General features: G+C 41.0%; 2 protein-coding genes across 2 annotated transcripts; both read right to left on the reverse strand.

Annotated features, from left to right (window-relative positions):
• Window positions 2,748-6,339, reverse strand: LOC109712838 (probable serine/threonine-protein kinase WNK9). The gene is made up of 6 exons (XM_020236612.1): window positions 5,909-6,339; window positions 5,732-5,769; window positions 5,348-5,575; window positions 4,838-5,216; window positions 4,296-4,749; window positions 2,748-3,925 (listed from the first exon to the last, which is right to left on the reverse strand). The coding sequence occupies exons 1-6, from the start codon at window positions 5,984-5,986 to the stop codon at window positions 3,009-3,011; spliced, it is 2,094 nt and encodes a 697-aa protein (XP_020092201.1). The 5' UTR covers window positions 5,987-6,339; the 3' UTR covers window positions 2,748-3,008.
• Window positions 8,191-12,296, reverse strand: LOC109712807 (methionine gamma-lyase-like). The gene is made up of 3 exons (XM_020236569.1): window positions 12,140-12,296; window positions 8,681-9,022; window positions 8,191-8,288 (listed from the first exon to the last, which is right to left on the reverse strand). The coding sequence occupies exons 1-3, from the start codon at window positions 12,294-12,296 to the stop codon at window positions 8,191-8,193; spliced, it is 597 nt and encodes a 198-aa protein (XP_020092158.1).

Genomic DNA, 12,807 nt, shown 5'->3' on the forward strand with positions numbered 1-12,807 from the left:
ATACATTTAATATTAATCAAAAGAATGATCTAATGTACGACGATCCATGCATGAATAGTCTTAACATTAGAAAGTAAGATTCGCTTTGAGTCAGATCTCAATAAGATGGCATTACAAGATTGACACCGCCGTAAGTTCGGTAATTTAACGTACCCATGTATGAATGAACCTTTTGCCCCTGTTTGGTATGGGGTTAAGGGGTGCAATAACCCCTTAACCCCATACTTCCAAACACCCATCTTTTGGGGTGCCCGGATAACTCCTTTTGTGGTGGGGTTTGTTAACCCCACCCCTCCCCCTGGTTAGGCTTCAGTTATAATTGTATTTTTTGAGGGTTAAAATGCAATTGTAAGTAAAATATTAAAATAGTTCGGAAAATGCAAATGTGAGTGAAATTTGAACTTAAGAAAATTTTAATATAGTTGTTCTTAAATTTTAGAAATTTTCAAAGTCACAAAAGAGTAGTGAGAAATATTTTTTGGTACAAAATTATACTAAAATTAATTTAATTTTACTCAAAATTATTTGCAATCATAGAATTTTAAAATAAAAAAAAGCTTTTATTTTAATACATTAATATGAGGGTATTTTCGTATTTTTATCTCTTTACCAATCACTATCCTTCTTATCCCACCTACTCCAACCAAACATTATTTTTCACTATCCTAAACTAACTCCAAACCCCAACCAAACATAAAAATACTCTAACCCCATCTTAACCCTGAACTTAATCGTATCTCTGGAATAACTAGTTTTTTCTTAACCCCAAACCAAACGATAGTTTTGAGTTTGCCAAGTTCGAACTCCTGCATCTGATTAAATTTAGGGTTCGTGCCCTGTCTTCAAGTTTAATATAAATAAATTTTTAGAGGTTCTTCGAGGTGTGGGACCAACAGACAAGTTTCAAAAAGGAAAGAAGAAAAGAAAAAGAAGCAAGATAATTTGTCATGATTTGGATTGGATTAACGGGTTAATGGGGCTAGTAATTAATTTAAAGCCCTAGTACGTAGTACAATACAATTATTTAATAGGAGGCCTACCTTTCAACCACCCCCCTACCCACCCAATGCATCTCAGTTTGATACTTATCACAATACTAGTACATGAGCCCCCACCTATACAAAGTTGTCACAGCCCCAGTAGGCTCTCCGGCCTATTCAAAAAAGTGGAGGTCTCTTTTAAACTATCCCTTTCTATCCATGCACTTCCCCCATCTATCTACATAAAAGCCTAACTATGTGCCCATGCATGGCATCATTCATGACTTTTCCCCTCTGCCCTCTTTCGTGCTTCTGGAAGCACTTCTCTCAAAAGCTACAAGATTTGGACCATTGCTTTCCATTTCTTTCTTTTTTCTTTTTTTTTTTTGGAGAGAGAGAGAGAGAGAGAGAGAGAGAACTGGGTTGAGATTCCACTGTGTTATGACAAATTATTATTGCCTAGAACTTATCCATCATGGATTGGTTTTGTAAAACTCCTTCCTACATGTCTCAAAGTGAACGTTTTCACATGCAATCTATTGACTTAAAAGACCATCACTCTGTCTTATGGCGTGAGGTCAGATTAGACCGAATCACGCTCGAAATGGTACGAGACTGGATTAAGCAAAGTAATGTTCGAAGTGGCGTGAGACCAATTGGGCCGAGTCATAATCATAACGTACTCCATTTTTCTTTGACAAATAAGACAGTACTGTGCGCACTATTTTTGTGCGCTTTAATTGAATCGGTTAAATATCTAACGGTTCGAGCTTTTGGAATTTACGATTGGTGCCAATGATCCGACACAATCTCAACACATTAAGAGTTTGAAAAGTAAAAATTATAATTGTGAAAATCCATTTCTCTTTGTAACAATTAAGAGCTTTGGGACTATATATCTAGATATATTCGTAATGAATTTCGACAATACGATCTAATATTGAGAACTCTGTTTTGAGCAAAAAGTGTGCATATGTGTGGTTTATGAACATCGTCAGATAATAATAATAATAATAATAATAATGAATTGGCTCTTGGCTAACATGGAGGATGAGGTCCAGGGCATTACTATAATTAATTAATTTTTATTGTGATATTAATAGATGTTTAAAATCTTGCCGGCCAACTGCTGGCTGACATGTGCCAGCAAATGGAGCTTCTTCATAAGCTGAATGGGTTGGCCTGCAGCAAAGGTTAATGGAATTCATAGTTGGAGATTTGCAACTTGGCAAAATAATTCCACTAAACCATTGAATAGCCTTATCTTTGTGCTTTCCCTTTCTTTCTTTTTTCAGTGAGCAAAGGATATCTCACATGTTCCATTTTCCTGACAGAAAAGGAAGGATGAAAAGGGAGTTCAGAAGAGAATCTTTTTAAACAGTGCAAAAATTGATGACTTTATGGTAACATCTTTACATGTTAGCAAATCCCTATCTTTTCAGCATTGTTGGACAATAGTTTTTGAGTATTTAAATATAAAAGATACACATATTTCTAACAGTTTGAGAATTTTTGCTAAAAACACACTATTAAAGTAGGAGATTCCGAGTTTAAATTTCACCAGACTCTTTTAATTTTCTCATTCACTTTCTTTCATTTAATTCAAATTCACGTCTGTCTCGGCAAGTATGAAAAACATCATTCTTTTGAAGAAAAATAGCTATTAATTTCACATAATGTAACACATAATAACAGTACTACTGGAGTCTTCAACAAATTTAGTTAACTTCCCTCTCTTTTCAGAGAGTTCAGTTAAAGAAGGTGGTCTTTCATGACAGAATGAACTGAATTTTCACTTCTCAGGTAAATTACATCCCTCTTCGGTTCAAAAGGAAGCAATTACAAAGTTACAAAAGCTTTATGAACGAAAATACGCAACTATCATTCCCTTTTCTTTTATCCTAATCGACTTCCCAAATCCCTTTTACACTCAGGTAGGGGCCAAAATTACAAAGATGAAAATAATGTACAATTCACGCCGGGCGTCGCTAGATAACTGGAAAACGCCAAAGAGGCATACGAACTAAACTAAACATCCACCGCATCAACGGTGAGAGACTTTGTTCTTTCCAGAGAATTTGGCACAAGTGAACTAGCATAGAAGCTCTCCACAGTGAACATGAACTCAGGACTACCACTCTCTATATTCAACTCACATTGTTGAGCCATTTCGGCTCCCAAATCGTGATAGCCATTAGTCAAATCTTGATTTGCTTTGCATCGGGGAATGCGGAAAGAGTGATGAGTGCCCAAATGGAACGACTCGATCTTACCGTTGAGTGCTTGCAATGGTTTTACCATGGAATCATTAAATCCGTTATCCACACTCTTTTCCGAGTGATGATGCAAATGTTTACTTGATTCTCCCAAGTGTTGAGCTCTGTACTCTCCTTGCTCCGTTTGGTTCTTTGCTTTGAGATCGGGTTGCGGTTTTGGTGATCTAAGGCATTGTACTTTAACTGAATGGGAGCGAAATTGGCGGAAAGATTTTCTTATCTCGCTCTTTTCATCCCCATTCATGTGTATAATCTTCTCACCGTTGTATGTCTCTCCTCCTGATTCTCTCGAATGAAAATCAAGGCCATCGGATTGGCTCGACCCCTCGACTTGGTATGTTATCTCTTCAAATCTTCCATGCATTTCGGCACACTCAAGTTGCGCGCAGCAGCACCCCAAATTCTCCATCGATGACAAGTAGTCGAGGAACGAACCAGACGACGAGGCATTTGATGCACAGTTATGGCAAACCTTTGCGTTCGGAGCTTCTTCTATACCTGGTCCAGGCTTCCACGCCGGTACCAATAAAGCTACCTCTCCGTCGATCATTTCTGCTATTCTCGTCACCTCGTGGTCGGTTATATCTAACTCTTGAACCATCTCGGTTGCCACGCTCAGTGCGGTGTCCGCTTCAATATCGAAGGGGAAGTAGATGTTTCGAACACGGCCTGCGAAACAGATTGTTGAGTTCCTTTATCTGTTGATTTTAGGGAGCCTGTTTGGGCTGGCTAGAGCTCGTATAAAGCTGCCGCTCAAAACAAGCATTACCAGCTTTTTCATTAAATTCTCCGTAACAGTTTTTTTTGTTTTCTCCAAAAGGAGCACAAGCTTCAGATTGGAGTTTCCACTATCTGGGCCCAAAAGCTTATTTTAGCTTCCCGCCACAGCGAAAGCTCCAAAAATTGTGTAAGCCAAATTGCTAGTTTCCAAAGCTTCTGCACCCTGAATTAGAGAAGCTGCTGTACATTGGAGCTAGACCAAACAGGCACACACACAATCAACTCAACAAATGTTCTAGAAAGAAAACATCAATTATACCGTCTTTGTCTGCGATTCTTAGTCTCAGAAAAATCCCTCCGTCTTCTCTTCTCTTTCCTTTAATTGTGATATCTACATTGGTGAGAGGCTCATCCTCCTGGCCATGGAAAAGGTCTATCCCGTGGGCTTCTATATCCGCGTCGCTGTACTCCCAACCATTCTCCAAAACTTCTTCTTCGTCATGGGGTTCTTCGTCGTGGGGATCTTCACAGAACCCGTGGCTCATTAACGAGCCATTACTATGAGCAGAACTAACATTAGGTTGCCTCACAATACGATCCCCGCAGCCAAATTCTCCCTCCGAAGAGCACCAGCCGTTATCGTCAGTTTGGAGAAACGGGTCTTTCAGAAGCTCTTTCGCCGGAAGCCGTTGGGAGGCCGTGGTCAAGCATTTCTCGATGAATCGCCTCACCTCCGGGTCCTTAACTCTATACAGAGCCTCGGGCTTAGTTCCCTGTAAGCAGATTGCTAATTTAGCCTAAACAATTTAGACCGCATAACGCTGCCAGGTCTTAAAGATTTAAAAGATGCGGGGCTCTTACGGAGATAACTCTCTTGTAGATCTGAGCCGGGTGCGTGCACTCACTGTACGGGTACTCAAAGGTGACCATTTCTAAAACACACATCCCAAAGGAGTAAATGTCGACCAACTCATTGTACTCCTCCTCGTAGACCTCCGGCGCCATGAATTCCGGCGTGCCTACGCAGTGGACTGCGTGGGACTTGCGGAGGATGGCGGCGAGGCCGAGATCGCCGATCTTGACCTGCCCCTGATTCCCATTGATGAAGATGTTGTCGCACTTGAGATCCCTGTGGATAATCGGGGGATCGTGGCTGTGGAGATAGAGAAGCCCACTCAGGATCTGCCTACACCAATGCTTCACAGCCCTGATGTTAACCCTCCTGTGCCTCTGCCTATACCTATCCATCCCCACAACATCCAAGATGTTAATTAAATAGATCACACAAATCAGAACAAGCTAGATAGTATTTTTATTTTTATTTTTATTTTTATTTTTATTTTTTTATCAATCAATGGAAATTTTTCTTACTGTCTGAGAGTGCCAGAGGTGAACATTTCTGTGACAAAATTGATGTTCCTGTTGGAGGTGTCCACCCAGGAGGTGTAGAACTTCATGATGTTCTTGTGCTTGAGGGTTTTGAGGAGGTGGATCTCACAGTAGAGCCTCTCAAGGTCCTCAGGGCTCTGCAGGAAGTCATACAGCTTCACCTGGTTCCAGGCAACCTCTATCCCTTCATACTCATCAAAAGCCTTGTAACTGCCACCCAGTTTTTTCAGGTCAAAACACCACACACACACACACACACACACACACACACACACACACACACAACCCATGTGAGAAACACTAATGAAAAAGAATTAAATTTGCTCCAAAAAGAATTACAGGAATGAGGGGGGGATCATAACATACACAGTCTTTGAAGCCCCCTTGCCAAGGATCTCATTGTACTGCACAAGACCAAAAAAAAAAAATTAATTAATTAATTAAAAAAAAATCCAAAATTGATATTGAGGTGAGTAGAAGATGAGGGGGGAAATGAAATGAAATGAAATGAAAAAGAAAGGGATTGTGGTGCACAAGACATACCCTGCCATATCTTCCTGTGGGATCAACCTCAACAAATTCTGGGTAATCTGGTGAATCCTTGGCCTCAGCACACTTCATTGTTTTTTTCTTTTTCTTTTTCTTTTTCTTTTTTTTTTCCCCTTTTTCTCCTCCTTGTCAAAACAGTGTCTCTCTATATGGTCCTTGTTAAATGGACCATGAGATGATAAAAGAGTCTTGCTATATGTAGGAACAGTGAGAAAAAAAAAAAGAAAAAAAATCAAGCAAAAGAGTAGATAAGGGTTGAGGAGAAGTTGTAGTGTGTTGTGGGGATGTTTAGTTTGGATATAATATATGGAGTGGAGGGGGGAGAGGAAGGAGAACATGGGCTTGGGGAGTTTTCACCAAACAAGGACAAAGGTTTTCCAACTCAGCTACAAGGCTGATTCATTAGTTTTTCTTTTTGGTTCTGTTTTATTATTTTAGTTTTATTTATTTTATTTTTTGCTTTCTTTCTCCTTATTTATTAGTTTTCTGAAAGGATGAGAAGAGAGAGATCATGAGATGTCTTTCCTAAAGGACAAAAAGGAACAGATGGAAGGTCCTATTTTTCAGTTTTTATATCCTCCTAATGCTTACTACTGCTACTTTGGATTGGATGAACTCCCAACTTTTTTTTCTTTTGTTTTTTTTTTTTCCTTCTTCTCTCGCCTCATTTATTTCCACCTAGGAATGTCGATGAATATAGATACATAAAATTTTATCCGAATCTAAATCCGTATAAAACGGATATATCCGACGCTAAATGAATATGAATTCGAATATAAATATTAAAAATAAAAATTCGACGGATATGGATTCAGATATAAATTTTGATTGTATCCGACAGAAACCCGAATTTATTTTATATTATAAATAATATATATATTAAAATTTGATGTATTTGAATTTGTATTTTAAAAATTTAGATTTAATATAATATATTTTGAAATATTAAAAAAAGAAATAAGTGTTTCGGGTTCAAATTTTCGGATTCGTGTTCAGATTTCGGATTTTTTGTCCGATTCGAATTTGGATTTAGATTTTTAAAATCCGTCGGGTTCGGGTTTGGGTTCGGATTCAGATTTTAAAAAATCCGTCCCGAATCCGACCAGTTGACATCTCTATTTCCACCCTTTAACTCTCCCCCAAACACCCCAAATATTAACTCTCTCTCTCTCTCACTTATAAAAAAAGAAAAATTTAGAGTGCACCGTTTATACTGTTAATATGACTCCTGATATAATATTTTTTTACCCATCTAAGTATTTCTTAGAAGTCATCTGTCCCATTATAATTATTAAAAAATATTTTTATTACATTTTTTTTAAAATAAAAAAATATAATTAATCAATTATAAAGAGATCCCTTCAATTTATAAGGGCCAATTTGCATAAAAAATCCACTAATTTTGGGCTTTTGCAAAAGTGGACCACTTTTTTGGATTTTGCAGATTCGGACCGAAATTTCAGCAAACTGACGAAAATACTCTTATTACTTTTTCTCTCTCCTCTTTCTTTTTCTCTTGTTTTTTTTTCCTCTCTCCGAAGAAGGCAGCGGAGGCGGAGGCGGAAACAGTCCGTCTCGCCTCCGCCTCGCCTCCGCCCCGCACGCCCTCGCCCTTGCACTCCAGCCCTCCTCGCCTCCGACCCTGCTGAGGCCGCGTCGCCACCTTTCTTCTCCACTAGGGCACGGTGACGTCGAGACGCAGGCTCTTTTCCTCCACCGCGCGTCGGAACGCCGAAACGTCATTGGAGGCGGTGAAATCGCCTCCGATGACGTCGCGATGGTTGCGATAGAAAGTAAGGAAGAGGTAGTGACAAAAAAAAATTATAGAAAAAATAAAAAAAAAAAATTTTTCCTACAGAAAAGATCAAAACATATAGGAGAAGAAAGAAGATGATGAAATTGCACTCTTAAAAAAAATTACACTGTTTTAAAAAAATTTGCACTGTTTTAATGAAAATTGCACTATTTCATATAAAAATTACACTATTTTAAAATAGATTTTACACTCTTTAGGCCAATATTGCACCATTCAGAAAAATTTTGCACTATTTCATTTCTTTCTTTCTTTTTTCCTCTCTCTTCTTCTTCTTCTTCTTCTTCCTCCTGCGGGAGCAGCACCCCCCTTCTTCTTCTTCTTCCTGCAGGAGCAGCACCCACCCTGTAGGAGCACCTCCCCCGTCACCGCCGCCGCCGAGGAGGCTGCGGCGGCGACGCGGCGCATGATGTCGGCGCCGCCCAAAAAAAAAAAAAGAAAAGGAAAGAAAAGGGTAAGTTGGTTAGTAACCGGCGATGATGTTGGCGCCGCCGCTGATGAACTTGGAGACGCTGTGTATGACGACGTCGGGGCGGAGTCGCGCGGGGGAGACCACCATGGCTGTGAGGTGTTGCCATACCAGCAGGGGGTTGGTTCGGACGCGTGGTGTCTCCCTCAGGGTGTGTTGTTTTTTGGGTGGTGTGGATCGCGGTAGCGCGAACGGTGGGGGGGGTCCGGCGACGGGGCGGGGGCTGGGTGGGGCCAGCGTGTGGGTCGACATTCGTCTCCACGTAGAATCATCGTTCCAATAATATAATAACAACACGTTAATTAATTTCACAACTTAAACTATTAGAGAAAAGCGTGGGATACAATTAATTATACAATTGTATAGGGGGTGGTGTTTTATAATATTATAGTTGTGTGTTTATTAGTGTAGTGAATAGGATACTTTTTATGGTGGTTGATAGTGATGTAATTAATATAATGAGAATTGATGATCTCGGTGTCACCCTCATGGACGGCGGCGCGGACGGCGTGGGTGTCGTTGGCGTCGACGAAGGTGGCGCGGATGTTGCAGGCGCGGGAGAGGAGGACGTGGGTGCCGCCGTAGAGCCACTTGGAGGCGACGACGTGGCCACCGGCGCTGACGAGCTGGAGCAGGACGGCGGCGATGGCAGACATGCCGGAGGTGGTGCAGTAGGCGGCCTCGGTGCCCTCGAGCACGGCCATCAGCCGGCCCAGGTTGAGCACGGTGCGGGGGCTGTTTGTGCTGTGCCTGGCGAAGGAGAACAACGCACGCGCGATCGCGGCTGGGGCGGCGGCCGCGCTCATGCGCCGCGTCGCCGCAGCGGCTGTAATATACCGAAAATTCAGAAAATAAATATCGAACTTTAGTCAAATTGACAAAAGTGCGAGGATGGTACACTTCGGAAAGTCCGAAGGTGTTAAAATGATCAAAAGTGAGTTACGGGAGGTTTTCGAGAGCTAAAGGATCAAAATCTGTATTTTGCAGTTTTGAGCTCTTGGGGACCGGTTCCTGGAGGGAGAGACCGGTCCTCGAACGCGTATGAATTGAGACAGCCGAAAAATCGGCTAAGTCTTGGAAAACTAGCTCTCGGGAACCGGTCCCTGCCTGAGAGACCGGTCCCCGAGAGACCGGTCCCACCAGAGAGAGACCGGTCGCATCGCACGCAGCAGCTCTGGCTGCGCAGGGTGGACCTTCGGGAACCGGTCCCTGATGGAGAGACCGGTCCCCGCCTGCGCGAACAGCCCAGTCCAGGCTGTGTGAAAGAGTAAAAGTTGAGGGGCTTGGCTGCAATTTTGCAACCCAATGGTTATGTTAAGGGGGCTAATGAGATTTTCTCTCATTTCCTCACCTTCTCACACTCTCTTCTCTCTCCCTCTCTCTCTAGAAGGCAAAGGAGAAGAAGAAGAAAGAAAGGAAGGAAGGAAAAGAAGGAAAAGAAGGTGAAGAAGAAGATCAAGTAGTGAGCCTACCTCTTCTTCTTCCTCCGTGGAGCATCTTAGGGAAAGCTTTGAGGTAAGCTTTGATCTCTAGTATAGTAAAACCCTAGAATGAGTTTTGAATGACCTAGAAATGGGTTTTAATGGATTATTTAGAGTCTTTGAAGCTTTCTTTTTGCTTCTTTAGAGTTCAAAACCACGGTTTAGCTTGAGGTGAGCTTTGGCCACCTCTAATGGTGAAATCCAAACTAGGGTTTGGAGTGAAATAAGAATGGTTTTAATGAACTCTTTAGAGTAGAATGAAGCTACTTTTGCTTCTCTTTGAGATCAAACCCTAAGTTTGATGAATGCTATGGAGCTAGGGCACCCAAATTGGGGCTTTTGCTCATGGGGGTTCCTAAGTGAAATTGACCCTTTAGAAACCTAATTGGGAGTATTTCTGACGCGTTGGTGCGCTCGGATTAATGTTACGAAAAGCCAATGTAAAGATATGAGCAAAATGGCCTAATAGGGCTTCGTTTTGCCGCAGGTAAAGAACGAGAAGCCTAAAAATCTCAAGAAAATTATCGGAGCACCTTTGAAAGCCTACGAGGTGGGTGGTGCTTCTCAAACTCGTTGAACTTCCCTCTATGCCTAATGTGTCATTCATTTGAGCATATGTATATACATTGTTGCATGCATTTTAGGGTAAAGTAATGATAAAAATATGATGTTTCATGATTGTGAGTACAACTTGCATAATATGATGAATGAGAACTATGTGAACGTCGAAAACCCTATGTGTATGCATGAGAGAAAAGTGAGCACCCAAAGTGAGCAAAAGAACAGAGTGACACAATGACATAGATCGAGTGGCATTCGATAAAGTTAAAGTGAAATGACACTAGAGATAGTGTGAGGTAAAGGACCAGTGTATTGTAAAGAATGGTGAAAATGACAATATTTAAAGTTAAAGTAATATGGGGAGTAAAGAACATGAAGTGCTAGAGGTAGCCAAAAGTAAAGAATGTAAAGAATATGATTGCTAGAGTTAGCAAGAGTAATGAATAGTAAAGAACAATGATTGCTAGAGTGGCAACAAAAAGTGATGAAAGAACACTAGAGCTAGTGTAAAGTCAAGATTAAACTTATAAATCCTTTGAGTTAAGGATATGATCATACTTGCTATGAGTTCCGTGCTCGAGGGCGGTCGCTCCCCCTCGGGCGATGCGCTCCGGAGTTATGCATCACGGGTTGGAGTAAACCCGAAGGACGGTTCTAGCGAGTGAGTTCCTGCGATGATGGACTTAATGTGAAGCAAGCTAATATGGCAAAACCCCCGGGTTAGCCTTGAGATTAAAGAACAAAGAGTAAAAAACAAAGAACAAAGAATAAAGAGTAAAGACAAAGAATGAAAGAACTTGCATAATTTGCATATGTTTAATGTTGAGCATATTTCCTGCTTATTGTTCAGGCATATTAGCATCATGTTATAGATTGGTTACTATATACAGCTTATCCTTTCTATTATGCCTGAGTTAGTCCTAGTGGGAAAGTCGGTGATATTGAGGCCGAACCTACTGGAAACTTTGTTGTGGTTCTCACCCCATTATTTCCACAGAGCCCGGACCGAGCGAGCCGGCGAGCGACCGAGGTAAAGGAATCGCGTCTTAGTCAGAGGCCACCAGAGTTGGATTTATCTTTTGTAGTAAATTACCCTTTGATCATCTTTTGTATTTGATGATAAAAGATGTAAAGAAAAGAATGTAATGTGTATTTTGAGGTAAATGTGATGTAAGAAGGAAATGATGAAATGAAATGTAAGGAATTCGAAAATGTAGAAGATGAATGCAATGTATATGATAAAAAATAAATCATAGTACAAGTGAATGTTTAGTTTCCTTTTTCTTTCACTCGTGACTATTGCTTACCCTCGTGTAAGCCGTATTTGTATATTTCCGCTAGTGTACTTTTTGTTTGAAAATGTACATGTGATGAGCCTTGGGCGGACAGGAAAAACTCTGTCCGTTCGGCGTCTGTTTGACGTGCTCGGGCCCGCCCAAATTGGTATCGGTCCTGGGGCGTGACAGCGGCCTCCTCGGCGGCGGCAGCGGCGGGGGAGGTGCTCCTACAGGGTGGGTGCTGCTCCTGCAGGAAGAAGAAGAAGAAGGGTGGGTGCTGCTCCGGCAGGAGGAAGAAGAAGAAGAAGAAGAAGAAGAAGAAGAAAAGGAGAAGAGGAAAAAAAAAGAAAGAAATGAAATAGTGCAAAATTTTTCTAAATGGTGCAATATTGGCCTAAAGAGTGTAAAGTTATTTTAAAAGAGTGTAATTTTTATATGAAATAGTATAATTTTTATTAAAACAGTGCAAATTTTTTTAAAACAGTGTAATTTTTTTTAAGAGTGCAATTTCATCATTTTCTTTCTTCTCCTATATTTTTTGATCTTTTCTGTAGAAAAATAAGTTTTATTTTTTTTATTCTTATGTTTTTATAATTTTTTTTTTTATCACCACCTCTCCTTTGCCTTTTATCGCAACCATCGCGACGTCGTCGGAGGCGATCTCGCCGCCTCCGACGACGTCTCGGCGTTCCGACGTGCGGTGGAGGAGAAGAGCCTGCGTCTCGACGTCGCCGTACCCTAATGTAGAAGAAGGGTGGCGATGCGACCTCAGCAGGGTCATAGGCGAGGAGGGCTGGAGTGCACGGGCGAGGGCGTGCAGGGCGGAGGCGAGGCGGGCTGTTTCCGCCTCCGCTGCCTTCTTCAGAGAGAGGAAAAAAAGAACGAGAGAAAAAGAAAGAGGAGAGAGAAAAAGTAATAAGGGTATTTTCGTCAGTTTGCTGAAATTTCGGTCCGAATCTACAAAATCCAAAAAAGTGGTCTACTTTCGCAAAAGAATAAAATTAGTGGATTTTTTATGCAAATTGGCCATTTATAAGGAAGATTCCTTCAGCTTATTATTATTTTTTCCTTATCCTTTTTTCACCACCGCCTCTCTCTCTCTCTCTCTCTCTCTCTCTCTCTCTCTCTCTCTCTCTCTCTCTCTCTCTCTCTGTGAAAGTGTACGGAAACTCAATGGATCCTCTAGTTTTATTTTTCCGTTACACCTTTAATATTAAAGATTTTTTTTAAAATAATGTGATTTCAGCAAAGTTCGTAATTATTTTTAGAAAAAAAAACAAAGTAATAATTTA

This window comes from Ananas comosus, linkage group 7, assembly GCF_001540865.1.
Source record: "Ananas comosus cultivar F153 linkage group 7, ASM154086v1, whole genome shotgun sequence".
NCBI classification, from domain to species: Eukaryota; Viridiplantae; Streptophyta; class Magnoliopsida; order Poales; family Bromeliaceae; genus Ananas; species Ananas comosus.